The 18,335-nt window shown below is 39.6% G+C and overlaps 1 protein-coding gene across 1 annotated transcript in view; it reads left to right on the forward strand.

Annotated features, from left to right (window-relative positions):
- Positions 1-18,335, forward strand: part of BANK1 (B cell scaffold protein with ankyrin repeats 1) — a 561,218-nt gene that overhangs the window by 215,845 nt on the left and 327,038 nt on the right. The window contains exons 5-6 of the mRNA XM_030190750.1: positions 2,610-2,754; positions 4,987-5,129. Of these exons, the coding sequence (XP_030046610.1) occupies positions 2,610-2,754; positions 4,987-5,129 (288 nt within the window). The remainder of the gene's footprint in view (positions 1-2,609; positions 2,755-4,986; positions 5,130-18,335) is intronic.

An 18,335-nucleotide genomic window follows, 5' to 3' on the forward strand; every position in this document is an offset into this window, starting at 1 on the left:
GTTTTATTTTAGAGGAGAGACAGAAAGTCAATATGTAAGTGGGCCACCCTCCTGCTTCCCATACTGGAGCCTCTGGAGCCCACATTAATTTACCACACAAAGATGAGGCAGGGCATAGTTGTATTAAAGTATCCATGCATAGGCGGTCGATGGGCCAACTGTTTGGGGAGGCTAAAGGGGGCGGGGTTAGGGGTGGAGCTTAAATCCATAATTGTCTGATAACACACAGAAAAAATAAATAAATAAAAATAAAAGTCACAATTAATACCTTTTATTAAATTTAGATATTAGATATGTATCATATGTCAAAGAATAAAGTGGTTGCTCAAAGCATATACTAACCACAATCGCTCAACTGTAGAACACTATGCACAAATTTGTGCAAAAACACACTCAGAACCTTACTGTACCATAACACTAGGCAGACCCTAATACACCAATATACCACCCATATGGAAAATGCAGACCGTCAACAATATGAAACAAGGGATCATAATATCACAATTCTCATGTAGAGCCACAAAACACCCTTTTAGGGTGGATAGTGTTCACAATGAGCTCCTTTTATTAACGACTATATGTAGATCCTTCAAGAGGTAGTGTGTCGTGATTTAGGCTCTAAAACCCTTTCTGATGTTTTGGTGCCACCTCAGTAAGGCCAATACACAATCTCTCCACTGCAAAACACTATACACAAACTTGTGCAAAAACACACTTATAACCTTAGCAAACCATAACAGCACTAATTCCAAGGACAGGACGAGCTACAACCTTATGCGTGGAAAGGCAGCACTGTAATTACACCGGGCTCTAAAACCTAGTGAAACAAAAAAAAAAAAAAAGGGCTGTAAATACTACACACTAGAATACTGCACCTTGATTACACATGAAAAACACACGACACAACAGATATGAAGGCAAAACTGGAAAGTTACCTCAAGAAGTCAGACTCAGCATGCAGCAATACTAGAAAAATTGAAACTTGCATGCAAAATATCACAGATGCACATTTCCAAAAGCTGACATATTCCAGTTAATAAATTCTGAATAAAATACTTTTTTTTAACCTTTGTTGTCTGATCATTTAGTTTTTCTATTCACTTTGGTCCCAGTGTCTTCTTTCCATTTGATATTTTTTCTCTCACCATGTCCACCATCCTCCTGTGTCCTTATGCGTCCTTGTGTGTCTTTATGCGTCCTGTCTACCATCTGTAGCCCTGTCCCTATCCTTTCTCCAGTTTCAGCATCTGCCTTCAAAGTATTCTGATCCAGCCCTTAAATTCAGCAATTTTCCCTCCATCTATGTCCAGCATTTCTCCCCTCCCCTCCATCCATGTGCATGTATTTCCTTTGTCTTTCCTACCCTCCATCCATGTCCAGATTTCTCCTCTCTTCCCTTCCCTTCATCCATGTCCAGCATCTTCCCTGTTTCTCTCCTACCCTTCCATCCAGTGTCATCCCTCTTTCTCTCTCCATCCTTCTACCCATTACCCTCTCCCAATCCTTCCGTCTATTGTCTCCCTCTCCTTCCATCCATTGTCTCCCTCTATATCTCCTTCCTTCTAAACAGTTCTCTCTCTTGACCCTTTTCCATTCAGCATGTCCTCTCTATCCCCATCCTTCCAGTGTCTTTCCTCTTTCCCTCCCTACCCTTACGTCCATTGTCTTCCCTCTTTCTGCCCCTTCCTTCCAGCTTTTCCCTCTTTCTCCCTCCTTTCATTCAGCATTTCTCCGTCTGACAGCTAGGGTCTCCCCCAGTTTCTCCCCAGCAGCTTCTCTCTCCTGCCCATGTCCCCTCTTTCTCCCTCCATCTTTCCACTAATCTCTCTCTGTCTGTACCCCTCTTCCATCCAGCATCTTCTCTCTGGCTCTCCCCTGCTCTTTTCCATGGCCCCTCTTTCTCTCCCCATCTCTTTTTTGAGGGTATTGGGGGTTTCTTCTAAAAGTCCCGCCATCGCTATGCCTCCAACATGCCCCTTTGAACTTTGGCCGTCCCTGCGACGGAGTGAAGTTGGGGATGTCCAAAATCGGCTTTCGATTATACCGATTTGAACGTTTCTGAGAGGACGTCCATCTTCTGATTTATGTCGAAAGATGGGCGTCCTTTTTTTTTGAAAATGAGCCCAAAAAGCAGTCATCTTGGTGGTAAATAACATATTTTAAAACAGCCTAAAAAGCATGACTGACTGTTCTATTCACATTATTTTTGAATCGCCATACCAGCAGCGAGATCCTTATCCCTCTCTTGCCCCAGATACACCAACTTAGATTGTGAACCCTCTGAGGAAAGAAAAAGTACCATCATATAATGTGTACAGCACTGCATACGTCTAGTAGCGCTATAGAAATTATTAGTAATAGTAGTAGATCCCATGAGCGTATAAAAACAGGCCTTAGCCACGGGCTGTCACTGATGATTGACTGGTGAGAACAATCCATTTTCTGCTATTGTTACAATATTTTCCTTGTCATTCTGATGACTTTAAAATTAAACAGAGAACTGACTGTAATGGTCTCATCTACATTATAGGATTTAGCAATGTAAAACAGAATGTAGCATTTATTTTTCTTTATTGAATTGAGTGATCATTTTTGTTTTAACTGTACAGAAGCCAGGTGAAATATTCATTCTGTTGAAAAATGAAATTGTAGTAGATGTTGAAAGCATAGAAGTTGAGTTTACTACAAAAGACCAGAAAATGAGAATACAGCCAAACGTTTGGAATGAAAAGGTCCTGAACATAAGACCATTAGGTAAGATGAAATAGGTGTAATTTATCTATTTTTAAAAATGTGTTGCTTTTGAAACACTAACTTATTTTACTTTCACTTCCCTTCAAAAACTTGTATTGTTTTTAGGTGTTTCCTGTCTGTGAGGTTATGTACCAAAAATTAAAATATGTCTCTAGAGACAAGCTAAGGGCATGTGATATAAGAGGAAATGAGATACACATTTTATTTTTAGAAGAACTTACTGTCACAAAGGGCAGTTTGCAAAGGGTCTAGATGTCTAAAGGCTGTTCGAGGGAGATAAATACCTCTGTGGCATAAATGCACAGGAGACAAGTCTCTTTCAACTGAAAGGAAGCTTGGGAATGAGGGGTCATAGGATGAAGGTGAAAGGGGATAGACTCAGAAGTAATCTAAGTAATCCCTTTACAGCAAGGGAAGTGGGTGCAAGGAGCAGCCTCCCAGTGGAGGTGGTGGAAACCAAGACTGTATCCAAATTCAAGAAAGCTTGGGACATACACATAATATCTCTAAGGGAGAGATAAAGGATGGTGCGGATGGGCAGGCTGGATGGACCATATACTAGCTGATATTCAAAACGATTTAACTGGCCAGAAACGGTCACTGACTAGTTAAATTGCTTGTTCACTGCTATCTGGTCATTTTCAGCGGCACTTAACAGGTTATCTGCGGAAAACTGGTTAGAGCTGAATTCAAAATGACTAACTTATGGGGGTTTCAGGGATAGAGTTGGATTAAGTGCTGATATTCAGCCCCTCACCATATAAATAAACCGCTTAAATCGGCCCGCATGAATAGCAGGCCTAATTTTAAGCAATTCGGCTTATGCGGTCATGGGCTGATTATTGACTTAGCCAGCTGTTTGTTAGCCAGCTCAAAAAAAAAGTGTATATTCAATTCCAAAGCCTGGACAGGGCCTGGCATTGAATATCTGGGAATAACACTGGCAGCAGGAAGCAAAACACTCATCGCCGCTGGCTGAATATCTGGGGCTAGTCTTTATCTGCTGTCATTTTCTATGTTCCTGTGTTTCTAACTCCCTGAAATAGATGGCTACAGCTCCTTTAAAAATTTGCTGAGGCACCATTCTGCATAGGCTATAAGATCTCTTATTGCCCATAGTGGCCACCAAGGAGGTAATTTTATAGTCATTCCAGTATGTATATGCTTGTAAATGACTTCTTTATAAAACACTGATGGACATAAAAGTACACACCCTGATGTGATGGCCTGTGGGTGTGCACAACGATGGAGTTTGGGTGGAATGTGGTGGAGTTAGCACATATAAGCATAGTTTATGAAAAACGTTTATCTATCTGTGTATATGTGTATATGCTCTTGAGCAGGTGTAAATGATCACACCTACATTTAAGACACATTCACTGGTATGAGACAAGTGGGCTCCTACTTGCCTTTGTAAAATAATGCTTCTCTAGGCACCTCTCTAGATGCCTACCCGTGGCGATGTTATGAAATTACCCTCCCCGTGTCCTACTGTACAGAATGTTGGGTGTCATTCACTAACTGCTCAACAGATGGCACAGTAGGACTGAAAGCAAGGATCCTCCATTTCATTACAGACAAGTCTAAAAGATCAAAGTGTTCTCCATCTGTGCTGAAATGTCCAAGTCCTATAACTTGTTTCTCTGATATACAAATTTCTTCTAATAATTAAAGTTCAGTTGGATTCCTGAGTCCTCAGCGAAACAAAGGAATGCTGTAACCACATTTCAATCTCACTTTTGTACAGGGTTCAGAATTCTTTTAGGGGTCCTTTTATCAAGCTGTGGTAAAAGGACCCCAACGGTATGTGATTTACTGCATGCCAAGGCCCCCTTTTGCCACAGCGAGTAAATGGTCTTTTTTTTTTTTAAGGACATGGGCGTGTGGTAAGTTAACCACCTGCCGTGTGGCCATTTCCCAGGGGAGCCCTTACCTCCACCCATTTAAGAGGTGGTAAGGGCTTCCGCACTAATTGGGCAGCGCTGGGTAAGCCCCCGACACTAACCCCACAGAAAATTCTGGCACACAGGAAACGGCGCACGATGGGGGCAATAAGTAAAATTTACTCTCATTAATTTTCTAAATATTATTGAAGTCAGAATGAGGGTAATTTAATAAGAAGTCACCTATGTGTGAGGGGCAAGTAGGTGCCTGTTTTATTAAGACACATAGGTGTTTCAGACTTAGACTGACTTGTTTTTAAGCTTCTGGCTTTTGTTTATGTCTTATAAGCTTTTCCTGCTGGCATTGTCAAGGTAAATGTCTACTGTGAAGGGATCGTTAAGACAACTACTGAGATTGAATACTACACATCAATGGGGGAGATTGAATACCTGCTTAGGAAAGTAGCTGATCCAATAGATTTTGTTTGCCAGGTAAGTTGACCTTTGCATTTAGTTCATGAAAAAAAAAAGGGTTAAGATGCAATGCAAGATAAAAGAATATGTGCCATGCTATGGGCCTATCTTTAGTTCCAGTAGCAATCAAGGCTGTGTGTTGATTGAATGTAACTGAGCAACTGATCAATACCAAGAGGTTGAGGAAGAAGTGCAAGACAAGGGATGTGATGTGTTCATTTGTGAGCAAATCAATCTGCAGATAACAAATCATCAGTGTACAGTCAGGAAGAAAACCTTCCCTGACAAAGACAACTGGATATGTTGTGTTAAGGAATGCACATTATCAGAGGAGGATACCCTGTACACACTCTCGTGTATAGCAAATTCTCTAACATTGATTGTTTGCTTTGTTTCTGCAAAAGAAACAAATTGGGCACTCGGCACACACTCAGTTTTGTATCTGTACTTCCATAATCACATAGGAGTCAGGTTGAGAGAGAAAGTTGGAATTTATTTAGGCCACAGCCAGGAACATAAAACAATTTAATAACTTGTAACATCCTTACTATCTAACAAAGCCTTCCTTTTCTGCAATCTTCTACTTCTACACAGGCATTGCCGTCCAATTACCCTGTCTCTGCTTTTTTTTGTGCCGTCCCTCTTAGCACACGTCCTTCGGCTTATCCCATTGAAGGATGTGCCTCCACAGCTGTACACAGCATCCCGGTGTCCCAGGCCTCCCAACCGTCCAAGCCGGGAGACAACAGTGTCAAATATTCATGTCCCTCATGTATCCGCTAATCTGCGGCAAAGCTTTTCTTTCATTAACTTTCAACTGAACCCACATGGTTTAACACTTAACTTTCAACCATTAACTGTCAAGGTGCTATGTGCCCGGCCCTAACTGACCTAACATATCCGCGCCCCTAGCTGTGACTAAGGTTGGAACCAGGGGCGGAAAGAGAAACGGTGCTCAGCTCTAACCTTTCTCATTCAAATCTTTTCCTGCTTCCCCCCTTGCTCAGCTCTCTTCAGTCCTTTGCCCCTCCTTTCCCTACTCCTCCTTGCCTTACTCTTAACCCTTTCCTCTCCTTAATCCTCCTGCTTTTCCTATCTGTTTTCTTCCTTCTAGAGCTTACACCCTCTTCTCCCCTAGCCCTCCCCCCCATGTCCTTCGCTGGCCTTTGGTCCGTTTGTGTTCGGCCCCCATCTGACATGGTTGCCTAGTTCTTTTTAAGAATGACAGCTTTATAGGATAACACAGAGAAACGCACAGTGCACTCTATATTCAGATGTACACGTAGCTCTCCACTTGTAGTTTCTGAGGATTTCTGATTTCCAGACAGATTCATCCTTGAATCTTATGGAATGGATTGTAGTGCACTGTGCTACCTTTATTAGAATCCAAGCAACAGGAAAAGAATAAAGAAAAGAATGTGTAGGAACAAGCAGGACGTGAGATATCCTTTGTCTAGCTTGATTACCATTGACATAATGGAGGTTTGAACAAAAGCCATAAGCTAAGTATAATATATGCAATGTAGGCAGTCTTATTTTCAGGAAATATTTTATTTAACATATTTTGTTGAAACAAAAGAAAATTTTATACAATATAACTTACAGAAATAAAACAAGGTAATGCAACTCTGTTCCTTCAGAGTGCACAATGTGAAGCTGAAAATGTGAAAATCTTCTATTAACAGTAAATTCAATGTCTATTAAGGTCTACATCTTTTTCACAGAAAAGGTGGGAAAAAAAAAGAATTTCCTATACACTTACACAACACATTCAAACATCACCCAGTCATTACATAAATGTAACAAAAAATATAAAAAAATTATCTTTAAACAGTAATCATAATACTTAGTAAATGAATTCATGCTCATTAATAGTGTACAGCATTATCATAAATGTTATTGAATCAATAATCCATCCAGTAGCCAAAAGTGGGGTATCTGTAAAATTCTGAAAAAGAAAACATGCCATAAAAAGTGTCCTATTTAGTGTCCAGAAAAATTATTGTTCAGCTAACATTGGTATGCTTCAGAGTGATTAAGCAAACACCTTATTCTGACATCAATTCAAAAAACCTGTTAGTACAGGAAGTCCGTACTCGAACATCCATAACTATTAACAGTGATACAAATTCAATCATATGCCTGCATGCTCTCGTATTTACATATGATCCTTTTAAAATTCTGTTTATTCAAATAGGCTGGAACAGCTCTGCCCTAGACTACCCAAGCGTATCTGCAAAATAAAGGAAAGACAAAAGTGACACACAGAACACAGAGAACAAGTCCATCTTTTCATTCATGCTTTTCTTCTCCCATGTGGCTATACAACTCTGAGGCTTGTAGACAATTGCTCTTTTGGGCAAAACCTCTAAGTCCTAAGTGTCTTTCCAATGTTCCAGCTTTCTGAATTTTGGCATCCACTTTGCGTAGTTTGTCAGGGCTCTCCCTTGTCCCCTATTTTGTTTAACATTTCTATGTGTTCTTTGAATTGTATAACTAAGAACATGGGAGGGTACCTATATTCGTACAGTGAAGATGCCTTTATTGTAGTGATGTTGCCTAAGGATTCGACTTTATGGCAATTGAAAATTTTGACCTATATTAATAAGGTTGAGTCATGGTCTTTTCAAAATTTTCTAAAATTGGTTTCTGCTTGGCAACAGTTCTCCAATTGTTCCACCTCTTATTTCATTGAACAACAGTGAATCTATGACTATTGTCAACTCCTCTAACGTTTTGGGCTTCATATTAGATTCAGCTTTGTCTGGTGAAGCCCAAATCTCCAACTTTTTAAAGTTGAAACAACTGAGGACTGTGTGCTCATGTTTTTATGAAATTCAATTTGCCATGTTAGTTCAAGCTCTAGTTATTTCTCAAATGGACTATTCTAATTCTCTATTTTCATGAATTTCAGAATCTTTAAAGAAAAAATGTCAACTTCTGCAAATACTGCAGTTAGATTGATTTTCAAAAGAAAAAAGTTTGATCAAGTGTTTCCATTGTTGGTCTTGGTCACTGGCTCCCAAATAAAGTTTGAGTAATGTTCAGATTAGCTTGTTTTGTGTTTAAAATTTTATCTTGTCTACTGAGCCCCCCCCCCACCCCACCCCACCCCCAAAACCCACATACGAAAGGAAAGAGAATACTGGTGAGTATATACTACCATCTGCTTGGCGAGAATGAACAGATAGGTGATACAATTATAACAAAAATTAGGGAAGATAACATAATTGAGAACAATATATCCCAACTAATAACTTTTCATATAAGCAGAGATTTCTCCAGGACAAGTGATTCTTATATTTCCATCCTCTAAGACTGTTCGATATAAAAAAGATCCTGGCATCATTTTTTTATAGAACCATTGAAATTTGGAATAATATTACCTTACCTGTGAAGAACCAATTCTCTTATGATTCTTTTCACAAATGTCTTTAGACCTATTTATTTTTTAAAATTCTTTGATTAATTGTTAATACTGTATATACTCTCAGTGTAGTTTTTCTTATTGTAGACTTCTCTGAACCTTTGAGGGATACATGAGTCTATAAGTATAGGATTAAATTAGATTAGGAAATAAAAACTTCATGTGTTTGGATGCTTCAACCCCAGTTCCACATTCAAGTGTAGATCCTCAAAGTATCATGCACTAGCAGATGGTTTCAAGAAATGTCTTGAGTAAAGTGATGTGGTAGCTATGTTAATCCACTTTTAAAGGTATAGAAATAAATTAAATGATACCTTTTTTACTGGACTAACAATACATTTTTTGATTAGCTTTTGAAAGTAACCCTTCTTCTTCAGATCAGAAATAAGCAAATGTTGACAAATATCAGAATATATAAGTGAAACACAAAAGCATTCCAATGACAGTCTCATAGGAGGAGGGTGGGGTGGGTCATGTGAGAAACAGGGAGAGCTGGGTGGGTGAGAGACAGGGAGAGATGAATGGCTGATAAGAGGGTGACAGAGCGGTATAATTTTATGGTTATGACTTTCCAGCAAGACTATATACATTTTTTACAAACTCATGCCCATGCCTATCCCAGAGAATGTGTCCCAAAGGCTATGCTCCTCTCAGATTCATGGGTCCAGACCCCCTGTGGCCTGACCTCCCTCCAGGGTGACCTTCACTTTGGTCCCACCCTAGTCTTGGGATGGGCACTCCCTGGCTCCAATCCCATGCTCCTGGGCTGGGTCTCTCCTCTGCCCACCCGATGCTCTCCTCCTCCACAGTTGCCGCTTTGCTGAGCCACAGTGCCACTTTACAGCCAATGATCACACTTCTTCTATTTGGGATTCCCCTTATCTCCTCCAGGCCAGTTGTAGGGGACCATCAGACAACCAAAGACGCCCCTAAAGGACATAACCATAGCTTTAGCTCCTTCAAAACTCCTCCCTTCCCCCATCACTCTTCAGTCCCAGGGCACTATCTCTCAGCATTTTATTTCAAAACTACTCCCCTTGGGCTGGGCTTCTTCCCACCCAGGGACCTCCCAGTCACTCCCCCCAACCTAACGGGATTATATCTGTTTTGTTTTATTTCTGTTTGTTACCAAGAAAAGTCTCTGAAGAATCTATGTGGCTTGACTTGTTCTAACAGTTTTGGGGGTAGACATTCATTTTGTAAGACCAACAATAAAGCTAACAAGAAGAAAACTCGTACCTTGTGGCCATAGAGCTAACTGCACTCAACCTCTACAATCAAAATTAAGTAATTGTATTTTTTTTCTGCTAAACATCGAACTTTATACTAGAGGAGATCATATGGTTCTGTACCCCCAACCAATTCGTATGTGAATCTGGGTGTCCAAATTGAATAAGTTCTTCACAATAACAAAAGTTCCCAAAACATTACTCATAACATTTTCCAAACCTCCAAGCCTCCAAATAATGCACACCTGGGCAGATACATTCCAACTAAAACTAAATGCAGAAAAAACACAATGCCTTTTACTCACATCACAACATAACACAAAACACTTCTCTACCATAACAACACCATACTGTTCTCTCCCGGTCTCAAAAAACTTAAAAATTCTTGGAGTCACCATTGATCGAAACCTCACTCTTGATGACCACGTGAAAAACACAATGAAAAAGATGTTCTACTCCATGTGGAAACTTAAAAGAGTAAAACCTTTCTTTCCGAGATACATCTTATGGACCCTGGTACAGTCAATGGTAATAAGTCATCTGGACTACTGCAACGCACTATACGCAGGCTGCAAAGAACAGACTATCAAAAAACTACAAACTGCCCAGAATACAGCCGCCAGACTCATATTTGGAAAAACTAAATATGAAAGTGCAAAACCCTTGAGAGAGAAGCTTCACTGGCTCCCACTTAGAGAACGCATTACGTTCAAGATCTGCATGATTGTACACTAGTAAATCATTCACACAGATGCCCCAATCTACATGCTAAACCTTGTAGACTTGCCTCCAAGAAACGCCACAAGATCATCCCGCAAATTTCTCGACTTGCACTTCCCCAGTTGTAAAAGACTAAAGTACAAGCAGATGCTTGCAACCATATTCTCGTACTTGGGCACGCAAGTGTGGAATGCACTGCCTACAGACCTGAGAACAATCGGTGAAACAACTATCTTTCACAAATCTCTTAAGACATATCTCTTCAGCAAGGCATACAATGAGAACTAATAGCCACAACAATCCACTCGACAATCCACTCAATTAAGATAACTCATCTACTATAGTTACCTAAATCACTCCTCTCCTTCTTCTTTTACCCTCATTTAACCTCTACACAACATTAAATGTATATGTCACCTTGCAATGACAATGTTAACAAAACTATGTAAGCCACATTGAGCCTGCAAATAGGTGGGATAATGTGGGATACAAATGCAATAAATAAATAAAATAAATAAATAAATAAACAAAATAAAGTGCCACTTAGCTGCAGTAGGAACTCCACCGATCATAACAAAAATACAGGGCCGGATTAAGGCCAACTGATACCCTAAGCACAGCCTAACAATGTTGCCCTTTGGCCCTTCTATTGCTTAACTGACAAGACATTCTGACTCAATAAGTGCTGAGAAATATCATTATTGTATGAAACAAAATATCACATATAAAAACAATGACGAACTATTAGAGGCAAAAAGATCATGCAGGCGTCTAGAAAGAATATGGTCCAAAGCAAAAACAGAAGACAACTGGAACATCTGGCTAAAATTACTAAAAGAATACAAATATAAAATTAAAAAAGCCAAAACTAACTAACTAATACCAGAAAGCTCTATTCTTTGGTTAATAATCTACTTAACACACAATTCCTGACCGTAACCAATGAATCTACTTCCTTCGCAGACCAACTAGTAAATTACTTTGAGAAGAAAATCAATAAAATTAGACAAGATATGAAAGGCTCTATCACCAATATTGACAAATATATTCTTCCATCAGTCAGTTCTGATGTATGCCACCCAGCAGACAGACCATGGTCTGACTTCTCCCCTCCCATATTGGATCAGGTAAAAGTTTTTCTATCCAAGTACGCAACATCACAATGTATTTTAGACACATGTCCCATATATCTTCTAAGGTCAGCTCCCGACCTATTTATCAGTTGCTTACAATCATACGTATGTATTCCCTGAAAATGATGGCAAAATAATTCTAACACCTATCCCAAAGAATCCTAAGGTCAGTAGAAGCAAAAACATCTAATTATAGACTGGCCGCCTCTATTGCTTTATTTTTAAAATTGATGGAAGGTGTAGTAGCTAGTCTGCTCATGGAGTTCCTACAGGCCTTTCCATCCTTCACAGTACACAATCAGGATTCTGGCCATCCTTTAGCACTGCTCACCACCCTTACTGCAAATTTCAGAAAAGAGTTGAGCATGGGGAGAAAAATCACAATTTTACAATTTGATATATCCAGTGCCTTTGACACAGTTGACCATAATATATTGTTATATTTATTAGACCATTTTGGTCTAAGGTGAGTCCACGGTTTCCTAATATCAAGATCCTACCAAGTAGGGCTGGTGGTTGGGAGGTGGGGATAGTGCTGGGCAGACTTATACGGTCTGTGCCAGAGCCGGTGGTGGGAGGCGGGGCAGGTGGTTGGGAGGTGGGGATAGTGCTGGGCAGACTTATATGGTCTGTGCACTGAAAAAGACAGGTACAAATCAAGGTAAGGTATACACAAAAAATGACACGTGAGTTTATCTTGTTGGGCAGACTGGGTGGACCGTGCAGGTCTTTTTCTGCCGTCATCTACTATGTTACTATGTAAGTAAAACAATCAGGTCATATTTCCTCACCCTGGGACTCTATATATGGGGTTCCACAGGGCTCTCCTTTGTCACCCATATTATTCAATATCATGATGGCACCACTGGGTTACTTCCTGGACGCTCACTGATTTAATTACTTCATATATGCTGATGATGTCACCATTTATAGCCCATTCAAAAGGGAATTACTAGAAATTATACATGAGATTAAAACCAGTGTAGATCTGATGGAATCTTGGGCATCCAGTTTCAAACTCAAATTAAATTGGGAAAATACTAAATTCGTCATACTTACCAACCCCTATCAACCCATTTCACTTTTTAAAAACTTCATTATTGACAACACATCATATGTCTTAGATCAATCAATGAAAATCATGGGCATCACCAGCATTTAAAATTCGAAACTCAGATCAAAGGTGGTCTCGAGCGTCTTCCATACACTATGAAAGTTAAAAAGGTTGCGTCCTTTCTTACCAAGCTCCACACTTCATACTATCACCTAATCTCTGGTACTGTCCAAATTTGATTATTGTAATACCATATATGCTGGTATTAAAATCTCACTCTTTAAAAAATTACAGACAGCACAAAATACCACTTCCTGCTTTCCATGCACTGCTCCTCACTTTGAGAAGGCATCCCCTCCTTGTTGAAACTCAACTGACTTACCATAAATGCCAGGATCATCTTTAAAATATGCATATCTGTTTACCAAATCATATATGGGTTATCACCTTCCTACATGCAGCAACTAATTGATTTACCTTCTTGTAATACAGTAAAAACATCTAGAGAATACCTCACACTCCATTATCTAAACTACAAAGGTCTTTCTTACAAATCAATCCTTGTCTCAAGCTTCACATAGAGTACCAAACCATGGAATTTTCTATCCAAGCAATTAAGGTAGTTAGATTATCTGAGATTCCATAAATTACTAAAGGCTTTTCTATTAAGTACATGTCGTATCAAAAGACAGTAAACTAATGTTGCTGTCTCTCTTATATGTTTCAACATATCCAATACTCTCTCCTAGCTTTATGACAAACACACAATTATCCCTAATATGTTAGAATGTTATAATTAATTACCTGACTGTATAAAATTTTTGATGTTTTCTTGAATGTAAGCCACATTGAACCTGAGCTTGTTCGGGATAATGTGGGATACAAATGTAATTAATTAATTAAATCAGAAAAACACTAAAATTTAGGTTGAATAATAGGTGTGGCAGACGGCAGTAAAAGAGTTAAGGGCATGATAATTAGGAGGAAAAAAATCTGTGGTGCCTCCTTTTCAGTGGTCCCCTGTGCACATGCTTATTTTGCTTAATGAATAATCCAGGGCTGCAAAAATGCCAAACCACCATGAACAGGATTGCCAACATTTCTGAAGCCTTGTTGACAAGAAGTTCATATTTCCACAACATGGTTCATGTTTCAGGGGAACACTTTAGTGCATTTCTTCTAAATATCGCCATGATTTCACAGCGTTTTGAATGTAAGCAACTCCTCAGTGCCCATAAATTCTGCGGAAGGAACATGCAGAGAGTCACCTAATTAAAACAAACCAATCACAGAGTTGGGCCCTGTTTACTAGCTGCAGTGTAGGCGCGCTACCATTTTTAGTGCGTGCTAAAAATTAGCTTACAATAATGCTAGAGACACCCATATATTCCTGTGGGTGTCTCTAGCATTAATGCACGCTAATTTTTTATCGCATGCTAAAAATGGTAGCATACCTTAGTAGACAGGGCCCTTTATGTTTTCAACAACAAAGAGGGCCACTCTACTTCAGTGTTTAACACCTTTGAGGACACAGCATGCAGATGAAAAATCCAAAACATTAATTTAACAGTTTTTGAAAGTCCCCTCCCCAAGCCCAACTTTTTTTTAAATTCAAATTTATATACCTTTACAAGTTTACAAGTATTACACTTGTTACAAGCAATACAGATATAAGTGAAACACATATTCAAAATGAATCACATTCATAATTAAAGAAACAGTATTAAATCACCATATCTTCCTTAGACCACTATTAATGGGGAGGAATCTAAATGATTCAGGGAATCTAAATTAAAGACATTTGCAATAAGAAAGGCATAGCCCTATCTACCACCATTAATACATTAAACTGGATTCATGACTTGACAAGCTTTTTCATATTTATAAATTCTCTCAATTGAGTCGGAACAAAAAACACATACTTTGTACCTAAATATTTTACAACACACTTGCAGGGATAAGCAAGTAAAAATGTTGCCCCCAAAGACCTGGTTTCCTCTCTCATTTCCAGAAACTGCTTTCTCCTCTCCTGAGTGGTCTTAGTCACGTCCGGGAATATCCACAATTTTTGACCACAAAATGTTTGTTGAAAATTTTTAAAGTATAGTTTTAATACTGCATCAAAGTCTTGCTCAAATACAAAGGATATTAGGAGGGTAGCCCTAACTGCTACCTCAGAAAGTGAGTCCTCTAATATCAATGAAATGTCCTTCAATTCCTCAACTTTCTCCAAATTTTCAGAAACACCTTCTCGATCCTTCCTTGTGGGTAAAAAGTAAATCTTGTTAATCGGCGGAATATTTTGTATAGGAAATTTTAAATTCTTCACAAGAAACTTTTTAAACAAATCATATGGTGGTATTCCTATTGGTTTGGGGAAATTGAGAATTCGCATATTCAGTCGTCTGTTATAATTCTCAATTTGTTCAATCCTTTGACGCATATTCACATTATCTTTCATCATTACAGAAACTTTCTCTTTAACATTCACAGTTTCTTCCTGAGAGTGTTTTTCCTGGTCTTTTAGGTCCTGTTTCAGCTTTTCCATAGATTTGGAAAGCTGATCAACAGTTTTTGCAAGTTGTTGTGTCTCCTGGGTTGAATTAATTATTAAGTCTTGCATTTTTTTGCATTGATTGCCAAAGCATGTCAAGTGTTACCACTCCTGGTGGGTTTCCCCGTATTGGATTACATTCCACTACCACCTCCAATTTCGGGGGGGGGGGGGGGGGGACCCTCTCCACTAGCCACACCATCTCCGACTTCCGGGCTGTGTAGGTCAGCTACCCCTTCCCGAGCTGCAGCAGGGCAGAGTGGTGTTCCAGTATTCGGGGGAGACAACGAGATCTCAACCTCCAAAGACGTCTGAGCCCCTGCACCAGCGTCAATCGGGTTTCCTCCTCCCGCTTCAAACGGTGGACGCCGAACTGTGAATTCGTCGAGAGTTCACTGCACCGGAGAGGACGTGCAAGCCTGAGAAGGTAAGGCTCTCACCGTCCCCTTTCATTTGGTGTGGGGCATTGTTAAAAGAAGAAAAAGAAAGTTTTCAGGAAAAAACTCTCTGACCGCTTCGCAGCGTTCAGCGTGTCGGCGCCATCTTGACTCCTCCCCCAGCAAGCCGCCCAACTTTTAAATGATCATGAACAGTTTTGGATTTTTCATCTGCAAGCTGTGTCCCCAAAGGGGCTGAACACCATGTGGCCCTCATAGTAGGTCACTCCCTCAGATAAGTTCCATGCATTATGCACTAGGGCCTGGCAACCTTCATGTTCCATCATGTGGGGTTTGTTATTTGGTAGCCTGCTCTTCATTGTTATTACAGTGTACCCTCAATTCTCTAATCCCTGGGGCACTAAAGTATTCCTACGGATCCTCGTATTGAGTTCTGCTGAAACCACAGCCCTCACTTTCATCATCAGTTAGTATGAAATGACCCTGGGTTCAGACTACATGGAGCAATTTGCAAGTTGCTAGATACAAGTAATTACCCAACATACAGTAGTTATCCAGGGCACATACTGCCATGGGCTCAATCTTCTCACTTTTGGCTCTCGATTTTTCTCTCATTTGCTACTTACATGGTCTACTGGGGCTATTCATAAGTACATAAGTATTGCCATACTGGGACAAACCGAAGGTACATCAAGCCCAGCATCCTGTTTCCAACAGTGGCCAATCCAGGTCACAAGTACCTGGCAAGATCACAAAAAAGTACAATACATTTTATGCTGCTTATCCTAGAACTGCATTCTCACGATCTAAAAATCTTAAAGAGATCCTAAGTCCAGCTGCTTTGCCGATTTTATCAAAGGACAAAGAACAGTTGCGATCTACAGGACATTATAAATGCATGAAATCACGTTGCAAAACATGTCCAGCCACTATTGAAGGGACTTATTTCACATTCAAAGATAGAACAATTACATTGAAAAGTTATACTTCTTGCCGTTCAACAGGCATTATTTATTACATAGTTTGTCCGTGTAACAAATACTACATCGGCAAATCAATCAGATCTCTACATGAAAGATTGATAGAACATCGCTCACGCATCAATGCTTAAAATTTGGGAGCGCCACTTGTTCAGCATTGGGTGTCTCTCAAACACACTTTAGAAGACTTAAAATGCATGGTAATAGAGCAGGTACTTCCCTCTAGAAGAGGAGGTGATCTCAATAGAAGAATTCTTCAGCGTGAGACCTACTGGATTTTCACTCTCGATACAATAGAACCAGCAGGATTAAATACATATATCCAATGGGGGAGTTTTTTCTAAATCTAAATCAGAAAGAGTCTTTCCGAGACAGTTTATGCAGTGATTTAGCCTCGATACTGCCCATTGGTTCTATTGTTGGATTGAAGTTTTGTTTTGGAGTATTTTTTGACCCAATTGCATGATATACTATGGAACACATATATACATTTTTCTATATAAGTTACGAACACTGAATTTATACTTTTTGAGAACTTCTGACGTTCCTCACGTATGCACGTTCTACGTAATGTTATCAGCTGTCTAGATGAGATTAGATAAAACGCCATCGCCATTTTGTTCATTTCAAAGGATTGTAACCAGCACATACTGAAGCCTGGGGCATGAATCGGGTAAGCCTTGAACCGCTTTTTAGAAAGACCTTGCGATCATATAATTTAGTTTAATAGTAGGTTAAGATAAATACATATGAGACTTGACGTCTGTTTTCTCTTTTTCTTCGACAGAACTATAGCCACTCCCCCTTGACAAAGTTTGTACGAAACGGGTACCTGTCGGGGATTTAAGAGGGCACCTTTTCGCCTAAGATAAGTGCAGTGTGTTGCTTTTTGACAAATATATATTTACTGAAGAAAACAGAGCAAGTTGCTTTTTGTGATTATAAAAGGGTTGGTGGAGGTGGAGTCAATGATTATGACATGAATATATGTATTATATTCACCTATTGAGTGAAAACAATATTACTATCTACAGACAAATTGTGTATGAGACTCCCTTTCACTTTAGTCCAAATAGTATTTAAGACTATCGCATCGCCATACACACACTCTGTGTATTTTGTTTGTTATTTTATCCTAGAAATAAGCAGTGGATTTTCCCCAAGTGGACTTTTCCTTTAGGAAGCCATCCAAGCCGTTTTTAAACCCCGCTAAGCTAACTGCTTTTACTACATTCTCTAGCTGATCCTTCCTCCATGGACATCTTTCTCCTCAGGGATCTCATGAATGATTACCCTTTCTCCCTTGCTTTAGGGTCATACAACTATATAGGGAGCATTTGTTAAACTCTGTTGAACACAGGGTTGGAATAATAAGTGTAAACAGTCTTGCCAAATTCCTCTTGGGTCAACTTGTCTGACTAGAGTTGACCAGAAAAAATGGCCTGTCTGAATATTGATCTCTGCCCCATTGAAAATGCATGCAAGCATTCATAACCCACATATATATGTCTTGCTTACCTATGGGTGTATTTAGGGACTGTATGGGAGTGCACATACAGTCCGTGTGATGTTCAAATGCATACACACTGTTTTAGCCCTGCTTGGCTGCCAGTAAGAGAAAGCAGGCACAAAGTATATAGGTCCTTTTAGAGACCCTTTTACTAAAGGCTTGCCATGCGGCAATCCAGAACTACCACCAGCCCAATGTGCCGGCGGAAGTTCATCCCAG

Source organism: Microcaecilia unicolor, chromosome 2, assembly GCF_901765095.1.
Source record: "Microcaecilia unicolor chromosome 2, aMicUni1.1, whole genome shotgun sequence".
Classification (NCBI taxonomy): Eukaryota; Metazoa; Chordata; class Amphibia; order Gymnophiona; family Siphonopidae; genus Microcaecilia; species Microcaecilia unicolor.